The following is a 12,460-nucleotide window of genomic DNA, read 5'->3' on the forward strand; positions in this document are numbered from 1 at the left end:
CAGAGGTAACGCCCGATTCTGAATGTAAAGGGCGTTTTTCTTTTACTTCATTCCTAGCCTGTTTCTGGCCTTTTTGTCTGAGCACTAGATCGTCATGCTACTGCAAAAGGTGAGTGAAGAAAGCATGCCGCTATTCTATAACATTCATGCAGCAATTATGAAGAATCTGTGCAATATTCTTGCATCCATTGCTTTTCCTATAGGGTGATAAAGTATGGCTGGACATTACACAAGGAGGAGAGTTTGAAGTTCCCATTGGAGCTGTCGTGGAGTTCTCTGATTCTGGACAAATTAAATTAATCGATGATGATGGTGGAGTAAGTTGAAGCATTAGCATACACTGATAGATATATATACCTGCATGATGCGCACATGCACTAGACCTCTTACCAATGCACAGTTTAACCAGTATCATGATGCATAATAATGAATAGAGATGGTTGTTTGCAATATTTTGTTATTTGGTGCAGGAAGTTGTGTACAGATTTGAGATTAGTTGAGTTAGAGTTATTCACGAGGTCATTTCAACATCCCTTGAATATAATTATGAGCCTTTGATGACAGTATAATGATTCGTAGGCTGTGCCCCCATTTATAGCCTTGTTGCAAAAATAACACGAAAACTAAAACTTAAAACTCAAGTAACAATAATAAAAATCTCAGTTTTGAAGTACATGTATAGCTTATAAAATTTTAACTTCTAAAATACCAATGTATTATTTTACTTTTCCCTATAATCCAAATGTATAGGAACATTGGATTGACCCAAGGAAGGACAAGAATAGGATTAGGCCAATGCATCAGACCAGTGCTGAGGGAGTGGAGGACATGATACAGTTGGGTGACCTCACTGAGTCTGGAATAATGCACAACGTTCAAATGAGATATCACAACAAGATGATTTATGTAAGGAAAATAAAATATAAATTTGCTTGTTGTTGTTATTTGATGTGCAAATTTTGTTGACATTCTTTAATGAATTTCTAATGGGAAAACACAAAGATAATTACCGTATAGCCGGAAATTTTGGAGGGAGTAAAATTTGGCGAATTACTAAATTTTGGTTATTGGCGGATTTTAATTTGGCGAATTAGTGGCCACGTGCCATTGAGCATGCGTATAAAGGCTCAAAATGGCGGTTTTATTTTGGCGAATGAAACTCTATTCGCCAAATTCGCCAAATTTTTGTCCCTCCAAATTTTTGTGCTATACGTTACTTTATTTAATTCTCCATAGACATTCACCGGGTCAATCTTGGTAGCTCTTAATCCTTACAAGGTTCTGCCAATATATGACCAGGAACACATCCATAAATACACTAACAAGAGGATTGGAGAGGAGCCACCACACATATTTGCAATTGCAGACAATGCTTACCACTTTATGTGCAGGGAAGAGCATGATCAGTGTGTTGTGATCACGTAAGTCTCCAAAATAGAAGGATTTGCATTATCCATGTCATTGCTTCCAGGGGTGAGAGTGGAGCAGGGAAGACAGAGTCCACTAAACTTATTCTTCAGTTTTTGGCTCACGTGAGTGGACAGCACACATGGATCGAGCAGCAGATTTTGGACACTAACCCAATTCTTGAAAGTAAGCCTAGAAATTGCTCTTAAGTGTTGCTTTAGTCTTTATATTTTTATGTACATGCATTGATTATTGAAAATGCAACTAAACTTCCTCATTTTCATTTCTCTTTTATAGCATTTGGTAATGCTAAGACACAGCGTAATGACAATTCCAGTAGATTTGGAAAGTACATTGATGTACATTTTGATGTAAGTGGTCACATACAAGGTGCCATGATTCAGCAGTATCTACTGGAGAAATCACGTATAGTCAATCAGGTATGCACTAACTGGTTAATGTAAATAATGCTCCTTTTCTAATTCACAATGTATGTAGTTAAATGGAGAGAGGAATTATCACATTTTTTATCGTATTCTTGCTGGACTGTCAAAAGATGATCTCTCCAAACTTGGTCTTGTGAAAGATCCTTGGCAGTACAGTTATTTAACTAAAGTAAGATCATGTGGAATCTTTTAGATGCAGCCTCAAACTGCCTCTATCTCTCTCTCCTTTTCTTTGTCTTTGCTTTTGATGCTAATTTTCCTTCATTCTCTCCTTCTTTTCATTTCTCTTTTCCCCTCTCTTCTCTCATAGGGTGATACAGTGACAGTTGATGATCCAAATATGCAAGACCTTGAGGAGTTTAAGCATGCTACTGGAGCAATGAAGGTCTGTCAGTTTACTCAGGATGATCAATGGAATGTGTGGACCATTGTTGCTTCTGTAATGCAACTTGGTAACATTGAGTTTGAAGAAACTGAAAAGAGGAACATGCCAGTAGCTTACATTGATGCTAAAGAAGCTCTCAACCTCTCCGCAAAATCTCTACAGGTCAGCACTATGTAATGATAATATTTTAACAATAAGTTTTTGCTCTATCTTCTATAATAGGTGTCTGCTGAGGCACTAGAGAATGCATTATGCACAAGGAGGACCATAACTCATGGTGAATCAATAATAAGTCCACTCTCGTCTGCTGTTGCATGCAATGTGAGGGATGCCTTTGTCAAAGGAATCTATGGCCGACTCTTCATTTGGATCGTAAAGAAATTGAATGAAGCTATCTATAAGCCACCGGTGAGCATTAGAGAATACTAATAATATATTTTAATAATCAATGCATGTTGAGTGTGTATATCTCATGCCCTCTGTTTCTCTGTAGGAGGGCAAAGCAAAGAAGCACATATCTATTGGCGTTTTGGATATTTTTGGTTTTGAGGCTTTCGGGAAGAACAGCTTTGAGCAGATGTGCATTAACTATTGCAATGAGAACCTTCAACAGTTTTTCGTGCGCCACATTTTCAAATTGGAGCAGGTTGAGTACGACAAGGAAAAAATTAACTGGTAAAGCATTATTAATGAGCAATGTAATGGATGATAGAGCATGGAATGGAGTTTGTATATGTTTCTAATTCACTAATTGATAGGTCCCGTATTGAGTTTAAGGACAATCAAGAGATTCTTGATCTTTTGGGACAGAAACCACTCAACATTATATCTTTGATTGACGAAGAGAGTCGATTCCCCAAAGTAAGCCAATAAATGAACTCTTTTAAAAATTTTACATTAAATGGTATATTTTTATTTAGGGTACTGATGACAGTATGCTGGATAAATTGCACAAGCAGCATTCAAAGCATCCTCACTACATTAAACCAAAGTCCCAAGCAAGGAGGGCATTTGGTATTCAACATTTTGCAGGAGCTGTGTTCTATGATGCAGATGAGTTCCTTGAGAAGAACAGGGACACTTTCTCAGCTGATCTCTTTGATTTGTTGCAATCAAGCAAATCAAAGTTCCTCGGTGGATTGTTCAGTGGAGAGAAAGCAATGGTAAGAAATAAGCATGTTCTCATATCGTGCAGAAAGTTTTAACTGATTTTTATCAAAATTAAATTTTTTAGAGTTGCTCAAAAATTGAGTCTGAGACCATGTACTATAATTTGATCAAAAACGACTTCCTGATCTAGACATGTTCTTATGTTGTGTAGAAAGTTTGAGGTGATTCTGATCAAATTTAGATTTTTTATAAATTTTTAAAGTTACTCAAAAATCAGGCCGAAGTACCTGTACTGTAGTACAGAGTCTTAGGCAAAATTTTGTCAAAAATGACAAGGAGAGAATTCTCCTTTTTTATGATTTTTTCCTGATACATATACATGTTCTTATGTTGTGTAGAAAGTTTAACCTGATTCTGATCAAAATTAGATTTTTTAATGAGTTTTTAAAGTTACTCAAAAATCAGGCCAAAGTCCCTGTACTATGTACAGGGACTTTGGCCAAATTTCACCAAAAATGACTAAGAGAGAATTCTCCATTTTAATAATTTTTTCTGATGCATATACATGTTCTTATGTTGTGTAGAAAGTTTAACCTGATTCCGATCAAAATTGGATTTTTTATGAATTTTTAAAGTTACTCAAAAATTGGGCCTAAGTACCTGTACTGTAGTACAGAGTCTTAGGCAAAATTTTGTCAAAAATGGCAAGGAGAGAATTCTCCATTTTAATAATTTTTTCTGATGCATCATATTGCATAGAAATTTCGATTGAACTTATTATTTAAAAATATAATGATATTTATTTTGTTGATGCTTCTTCTCTTTATGTTTAGACGTCAGAGACAAGAAAGAAAGCTCCTACACTTGGTCTGCAGTTCAAGCAATCTCTTGACGCATTGATGAAGACTCTTGAAGCATGCCAGCCCTTCTTCGTACGCTGCATCAAACCAAACGAGACAAAGAGCCCACTACTGATTGAGAGAGAACTCTGTGTCCGTCAGTTGAGGTACTCTGGAATGATGGAAACCATTCGTATACGTAGAGCAGGGTACCCTATTCGCCACTTGTTTCATGTAAGGAGAAAGAAGGACCTAGAGCTCCTATACTTGTGATTATTATGATTTTTTTATAATTTAGCATTTCATTGAGCGTTATCAGTACTTGGTTCCTCAGCTCCTGAACAATTATCCTGAACGCAAGGCCGCCTGCAAAGTGATCTGTAAGAGAGTCCTTGGAGAATCTTCAGACTACCAGATTGGGATCACTAAGATATTTCTCAAGGTAGAAGATATTATTTTCTATTATGTTGGTAATTCTTGTTTTACGTGTACATAGGATCAAGATGATCAACTACTTGAAGAAACAAGAGAGATTCAGCTAACAAAGCGTGTGGTCATCATACAGAAGACATTCAGGTCAGTATACTAATAGTGTATCAATAATGTACTAATGTTTATTATTCAGAGGTTACGTTGTACGCAAGCAGTATAAAATGCTTAAGAGGGCAGTACTCATAGTGCAGAAGAACTGGAAGAGGCTTCAAACCTCAAGAGATTATCGTAAAATGAGAAGAGGATTCATACGACTCCAGGCTTGCTTCCGCTCAAGGAAAGTCCGCAGGTGGTACCTCACAACATACTCAAGAATCAGGAGATTCCAAGTGAGATATTTAAATTATAACGGACTAATATTTGATAATTTTATTTTTGTACATAAGTGTCGATGCAGGGGATATCTAGCACGAGAGAGAGCAAGAGAGAAACAGAGAGCTATAATTAAGATACAGTCAGTGTTCAGGGTGATACTGGCGAAAAAAATACTGAAAAGAAAAAGAATTGAAGTAAGAAATAGAGAGAGAGAGAGAGGAGTGAGTCATTACTTACAACAGAAAAAAAGAAGAGATGAAGCTGAGAGGATAAAGAGGGAAGAGGAAGAAAGACTCAAGAGAGAAATGGCAGCGGAAGAAGCAAGAAAACAAGCAGAGAAGCTGCATCAAGTGAGGAATTAAAGATAAAGAGTATTACATTTGTTAATTGTAAATCAGGCTTATTCAAGTGATGGCAATTTTCGCATAGCAATGACGGCATGCTAAATTTAGAATTGCTAATTAATTCCTATTTTATTTTCCGCTATATATATATATATATATATATATATATATATATATATTGGGATTAATAGGCAGCATATGCAACATCTAAATTTTTTGTCCTGTATTACTATTTTATAACCATAGGAAAGGCTTGCAAAAATGGAGAAAGAAGATAGAGAGGAAGAAGAGAGAAAGAAACAGGAGGGATTAAAGAAAGCTGAGGATGCTAAAAGAAAAGCTGATGATGCGAGGAGGAGGGAAGAGGAAGGAGAAGAGGAACAGGAACCAATAGAGGACTCTGAAGTTGTCCAGCAAATGTTTAATTTCCTTGACAGCGACTCTAAACAGTAAGAAAAAACAATGACCTGTAATGGTAACATGGAACAATTATAGAATTAGATGCATTAAATTTATGATACCTTTACATGCAATTTATGCAAATAATTTTTCTTCACAGTATCAGCGAAACTGGAAAAATTGATATCCCCCTTCCTGAGGATGATGAAGACCTCTCGGAGTACAAGTTCCCGAAATTTGCCGCCACTTATTTCCAGGGAAATGCCACGCCTTCCTGGGTCAAGAGAAAGAAGCTCAAGCATCCGCTACTTGCACTGAAGCACGAGATAGACACACTGGTGAGTGAAAATATAAGAATAATATAAATTATGCTAAAATAATATTTATTCTCCTTTTTATTTCTATGCAATTCTTCCAGCTTGCATTGGATATATGGGTAATGATGCTAAGGTTCATGGGTGACCTACCTGAGCCAGTGGTAGAGGAGGACATTCCCAAAGAGGCAGCCCCCACTGGCCTACGTAAGAAAGTCAGTACTCTTGGACGAAAGTTCCTCATGAACAATAACAAGCTGATTGCACAGACCGGAGGATTGGAAGGAGAGGAAGGATATCAGCCAGGAGAAGATGATGAGCAAGCAATGGTATTATTATTATTATTATTATTATTTATTATTTCTCTCTTTTTTTAGTCTCGAGGTGAAGAGAAGCGAAAGGAGAGCCTCAGACGTCGTCTTGTGTCCATGACACTCAAGAAGGTTACCAAGGTTCCTCAAGAGGTTATGAACATGAGCCAGGAGAGCGAATCAGCTGTTTTGGAGTCCTCAAAAGCACTTCTGCGTCCGACGACGAACCTTGAAAAACTTCATTTTATTATTGGGTTTGGTATCCTCCGCCCTGAACTGAGAGATGAGATTTACTGTCAGATATGCAAGCAGCTCACACAGAATCCCAACAAGTCCTCACACGCTCGTGGGTGGGTGCTCCTCTCCCTTTGCGTTGGCTGCTTTGCTCCCAGCAAGAGGGTATGTCACATTGATCAATAATGTCCTTCTTCATATGTGAAGAGGTTACATTTATTGCAATGCATTATTAAATTTACAATAGTTAAATTTGATATGCTCTTCTTTTCTTTCTCTTCCAGCTCATTAAGTATTTGCGTTGCTTCATTACTGAGGGACCCCCTGGTTATGCCCCATATTGTGAGGAGAGACTTCGGAGGACACTAATGAATGGACCAAGACAGCAGCCTCCATCTTGGCTAGAATTACAAGTACTAAGCAATATTTACTTATTTAAAAAATTGACATTTTTTTGCTTTTTAACTTTCTAGGCTACCAAGTCAAAGAAGCCCCTTATGCTACCCATTACGTTTATGGATGGAAGTACCAAAGCTTTGTTAGCTGACAGTGCTACCACAGCAAAGGAACTCTGCACCCTCCTGGCAAAGAGAATTGGATTGAAGGATCCTTTTGGTTTCTCACTGTACATAGCACTCTTTGATAAAGTGAGTATTTCACCATATGTGTATGCATGTATATACATGTACGGTGTATAGATACATGCATATTGTTGTGAGCATATACATGTGTAGTTATAATCTTCTCTTTTTCTCTTTAAATGTAAAAGGTGTCCAGTTTAGGTAGCGAAGGTGATCATATAATGGATGCCATATCTCAGTGTGAGCAATATGCTAAGGACATGGGAGCACAGGAGAGGAGTGCCCCATGGAGGCTGTTCTTTCGTAAGGAGATCTTCTCCCCATGGCACAATCCTTCTGAGGATCAAGTCGGTACTAACCTCATCTATCAACAGATTATCCGTGGGATAAAATTTGGAGAGTATCTCTGTGACAAGGTAAGAGAAAGAAAAATTCTAAATTGGGGTAAATTATGATGTCTGCTACATTGTACATGTAACTTTTAGTGATTTCTCACTTCATTCCTCTCTTTGTCTCTCTCATTCTATCTCTCCTTCTTTCTCATTCCAGAATGAAGATTTGGCCTCATTAGCAGCCCAGCAGTATTATATTGAGTATGGTGGTGACATTACCAGCGAGAGAGTAGGCACATTGCTAGCTCAGTATATTCCTGATTCCTGTCTTGCTGGTATGGGCATGAAAGAAAGGTGGATTGGAGTGATAGTCAAAGCATTCAAAGAGGTACACACTCATATAAATTACTGTACATGTACAGTGTAAAGTGCTGTAGACATTCGTTTGACTTAAGCTGTTTTGTCATTCTCTTTCTTCTTTTCCTGTGTCTCATTTTCTTTCTCCTTTTTTCTCCTCTCTCTCTCTCTTCACAGGCTCCATATGTTCAGAACAGGATCGATCGCAACAGGGTAAAGGAAGGTCTCATCATGTTTGCCAAGTACAGATGGCCGCTCCTCTTCTCGAAATTCTTTGAAGCATATCGCTTCTCCGGACCCACACTGCCTCAAAATGATGTCATTATTGCTGTTAATTGGACTGGAGTTTATTTTGTGGATGATCAGGAACATGTTCTATTGGAGACATCATTTCCTGAAATAACCAACGTGACATCAAGCAGGTAAGGGTTTTAAAAAGAAGAGACCTTGTGCTACTAGTATTGCTATTATTATTAACACTGTAGGACTGCTAGCGGTCAGAGTTTCACTATAGTAACAGTTAAAGGTGAAGAGTACACTTTCACTTCAGCTAATGGAGAGGAGATATGTCAGTTGGTTAATTATTTCTTGGAAGGATTACGCAAGAGATCTTCATACGTCATACCAACCATGGACTATCAGAGCCCAGGTAATAAGGAAACAAGCAACCAACATACTAGCCAGCATCATACCTAGGAGTGTACTTACATGTATATTTATTGCATTTGATATGTGAAACTTAATGACCTACGTGTACATTGCATTTGTATTGCTTTAATTTTCCTGTAGGTGAAGGTAGTGAGTTTTTGAGCTTCAGGAAAGGAGATCTCATCATTCTTGAAGATGACACTTATGGTGAGAACGTGATGCAGTCTGGCTGGTGCTCTGGAACCTGTGAGAGGACAGGACAGAAAGGACACTTCCCTGCAGAGTGTGTGTACATACTACCCACCATAACAAAACCTGTCCCTGAAGTACTAGTAAGCAATGGGGAAAGAGAGAGAGAGAGAGAGAGAGAGAGAGAGAGAGAGAGAGAGAGAGAGAGAGAGAGAGAGAGAGAGAGAGAGAGAGAGAGAGAGAGAGAGAGCAATGGAAATACGGTATAATATAATAAGGAAAAGAGATTAGGAAGGAAGGAAGAGAGAAGTCATAGATTAATGTTTATACTTTCTTAGGCTTTATTTGTTGGCCAGTCTCAGAAAGACATGGAGCGTATTATAGCAACCACACAATCAGCTCTTGAAGATGACGAACAGGACACTGGAGTGCCTTACACTCTAGAGAAATACTCGTATGAGTACTTTAGAGTGCCAAAGTCTAAAACTCTTTCCGGCTCCATTCGAGGTACTCTGAGAAAGAAGTCAGCAGAGACAGAGATATGGGCCCACGTGAAGGAACCAATCAAGAAAGCATTGCTCAAGAGGTTTGATAAGCAACCTGAGGAACTTCATCAAAAGGCTTGTGCTTCATTCCTTGATATCCTACCATGCATAATAATAATAATGATAATAGTAGTAGTAGTAATAATAATAATAATAAATTAATGAATGATGATGATGGAAATGTACATTCTTTTGGGGTAAAATATTGCTGGTAATAGTATTATCCTTAACATGTCCTCACCTATCTTAAAGTATATGGGAGATTATCCTTCCAAGAAACAAAGGCTTAGCACAGAATTGACTGACCAAGTTTTTGAACATGTTCTTTCTCAGGTAAGAGAAAATACTACATTTATATGCATTTACATGTTCCATGCACATTTTATCAGGAGGTACTGAGAGATGAAGTTTACTGTCAACTTATAAAACAATTGACCTTCAACAAATTAAGGTACTGGATTTATTCATTTTATCAAAAGTCTTGATCATCATCATCTTTATTATTATAGAGCTAGTGAAGAGAGAGGTTGGGAGCTCCTCTGGCTGGCCAGTGGTCTGTTTCCATGCAGTCAAATTCTTCACAAAGAGATCAACCAGTTCCTGAGATCACGTATCAAGCGATGGCCAATTGCCGCTGATATTCAACAACGATTATACAAATCAGCTCAGTTAGTGTTTTACATAAATATAAATAGTCTATTCTTTTTTCAAAAAATTGGCTCCAAAAGCATCTTTTTTTATTGCAATGATATTATTATTATTATTACCATTATTATTATTATTATTTTTATAGTTCTGGTGCTAGACGATATCCACCTCATTTGGTTGAAGTTGATGCAATTCAAAACAAGACAACACAAATATTTCATAAAGTGTTCTTCCCTGATGACTCAAGCCAGGTAGATACACAGACACACAACTGACCTTTGAAATACTGCCAAATTTTCGAGTAACTTTAAAAATTCATAAAAAATCCAATTTCGATCGGAATCAGCTCAAACTTTATACACAACATAAGAACGTGTATATGCATCAGAAAAAAAATTTAAGAATGGAGAATTCCCTTTTACAATTTTTGATGATATACTGTACATGGTCTAACATTTTGCATGTTCCTTAGGCTTTTGAAGTTGATTCAAGCACAAGGTCACGGGATTTCTGTGCAACAATAGCGGAGAGACTTGGTCTAAAGTTCAAGGAAGGTTTCAGTTTATTCGTAAAGATTGGGGACAAGGTTATCAGCGTACCTGAGGCTGACTTCTTTTTTGATTTTGTGCGTCATCTGACCGAATGGTTGAAGAGAGCTAGAGGCAAAGATGGTGGTAAGCATTCATGGTTGGCATACAGAACATTTAGATTGTTTGTTTTGTTAATCTTTTCCCTCAGCTAATTCTAATCCCAGTTACAAAGTTTTCTTTATGAAGAAACTGTGGGTAAACATAACCATTGGCAAAGACAGAAAGTCGGATGTGATATTTCACTATCACCAGGTATTAAATTATATCAAAAGCAGAGATACTAGAGCGTTAATAAAGAAATTATAGTACCAAGATACTTTATTATGTTCATTCATTGCTTTAGGAGCTCCCCAAGTATTTAAGAGGTTATCACAAGTGTACTCGTGATGATGCAGCTCTTCTTGGTTCTTATATTTATCGCGTTAAGTTTGGAGACACTAGATCCCACTTTGGAGAAATACCGTAAGATATATGCATGTCATGTTTTGAATTTAATCATCTTATTTTACAGTCAAATATTGCGTGAGCTGATACCCCATGACATGCTGAGGGAGTTCCATCCAGAGGACTGGAAAAGGGTAATTAAAATGATAACACAGCACTGTCACTTATTCTCCTTCTTTTCCTCTCTCTCTCTCTCTCTCTTAGGCAATTGTTGCTAATTTCAGTCGTCATCATGCTAAGTCTTCAGAAGAAGCAAAGATAAGTTTCCTCAAGTACGTGAGCAGGTGGGACACTTTTGGATCAGCATTCTTTGAAGTCAGGGTAAGCAATGCTAAAGAAAAACTTCCCAAAATATTTTCATACTCCATCATAGCAAACAACAGAGCCTCGTCTGCCTGAAATCTTACTCATTGGTCTTAATAAAAATGGCGTCATGTTGATAGATCCAGCAAATAAAGTAATTATTATTATTAATCAATAAATAATTTAATTATTAATCAATAAATAATTTAATTTTATTATCAAAGGATATACTGGCTATTCATCCTTTCACCATGATCTCTAACTGGAGTTGTGGGTCCAACTATTTCCACATGACTATAGGGAACCTAATCAAAGGCAGCAGACTCCTCTGTGAAACATCTCTGGTAAGAATCAGCAAATGTATTAATGTAGGGCAATGCATGTGATCAATGCATGCAACACGTGATCAATGCATGCAATGCATGTGATCAATGCATGCAACACATGTGATCAATGCATGCAACACATGTGATCAATGCATGCAACACATGTGATCAATGCATGCAACACATGTGATCAAGTCTGCCTATGTTGATTCAGTACATGCAGTACACTGATGTGCTTTTTATACCATCTATCTGGAAATTTTTACTGTGATTTAAATTTTGTTGGATTAGAATTTCGCAAAAATTAGATTACCCATATAATTACATGCCACATTCAATAATACATGGCACAGTCTTATTTAGTAAAAATTAAGTCACAGCACAATTTTAAACCGCAAAAATTTCCTACCACACTAATTTCCTGATCTACGGTAATTATTATCCTATGTGATTCTTAGGGTTACAAAATGGATGATCTGTTGACTTCATACATATCTCTTGTGCTTGCTAACATTAATAAGAAGAATCCAGAAGCTGTGGGAGGAGCTGGCAGTAAACGCTAAAAGGGAAACTTTTTATAATAGAGAACAAAGACATCACTTGAAATTATTATTATTATTATTATTATTATTATTATATTTTATATTTTTATTATTAGGATTTTAATCTATTTTTTGCTACTTTTTATAAATGCTTTTATTTTGTTTGTGTGTTATTGTTATTTTTTACAATTGGCTATTAGCTATTATTATTACTTTGGTAATTAGATGAGCTATAAAGATGTGCAAATTAAAGTAAAAGCAAGCCTAAAATTGATTTTTATTCACTTCCGGTTGAAGTTTTATTACATCCGGTTTCGTTTTACTTCCTGTTTAATTAAATTTTACTACTTCCGGTTTCG

At 36.9% G+C, this 12,460-nt stretch overlaps 1 protein-coding gene across 1 annotated transcript; it reads left to right on the forward strand.

Moving 5' to 3' along the window:
- The first annotated feature begins 8 nt into the window (after positions 1 to 8).
- LOC100640353 (unconventional myosin-VIIa-like) lies at positions 9 to 12,348 on the forward strand. Its single transcript, XM_020008149.1, has 42 exons — positions 9 to 109; positions 204 to 317; positions 751 to 906; positions 1,237 to 1,421; positions 1,472 to 1,593; positions 1,705 to 1,847; positions 1,906 to 2,022; positions 2,164 to 2,400; positions 2,461 to 2,646; positions 2,732 to 2,913; positions 2,997 to 3,099; positions 3,159 to 3,401; positions 4,182 to 4,421; positions 4,486 to 4,629; positions 4,684 to 4,763; positions 4,813 to 5,008; positions 5,066 to 5,188; positions 5,237 to 5,344; positions 5,585 to 5,787; positions 5,898 to 6,075; positions 6,156 to 6,380; positions 6,429 to 6,761; positions 6,881 to 7,009; positions 7,070 to 7,243; positions 7,366 to 7,593; positions 7,727 to 7,897; positions 8,044 to 8,288; positions 8,352 to 8,515; positions 8,656 to 8,846; positions 9,042 to 9,342; positions 9,490 to 9,581; positions 9,638 to 9,699; positions 9,758 to 9,916; positions 10,042 to 10,147; positions 10,369 to 10,570; positions 10,635 to 10,738; positions 10,830 to 10,948; positions 10,998 to 11,064; positions 11,135 to 11,251; positions 11,304 to 11,387; positions 11,458 to 11,577; positions 12,018 to 12,348. Exons 1-42 carry the CDS (start codon positions 95 to 97, stop codon positions 12,120 to 12,122), a joined length of 6,573 nt encoding a protein of 2,190 aa, XP_019863708.1. The 5' UTR covers positions 9 to 94; the 3' UTR covers positions 12,123 to 12,348.
- Positions 12,349 to 12,460: the final 112 nt, after the last annotated feature.

The sequence above is a fragment of the Amphimedon queenslandica genome, unplaced genomic scaffold, assembly GCF_000090795.2.
Source record: "Amphimedon queenslandica unplaced genomic scaffold, v1.1 AMPQUscaffold_13508, whole genome shotgun sequence".
Lineage (NCBI taxonomy): Eukaryota > Metazoa > Porifera > Demospongiae > Haplosclerida > Niphatidae > Amphimedon > Amphimedon queenslandica.

Bases quoted from the DNA above. Each gene is read 5' to 3' on its own strand.
- LOC100640353 (XM_020008149.1), top strand. The intron at 7,010-7,069 runs GTACTAAGCAAT...TTAACTTTCTAG, and splicing joins CATCTTGGCTAGAATTACAA to GCTACCAAGTCAAAGAAGCC. The intron at 10,148-10,368 runs GTAGATACACAG...CATGTTCCTTAG, and splicing joins TCCCTGATGACTCAAGCCAG to GCTTTTGAAGTTGATTCAAG.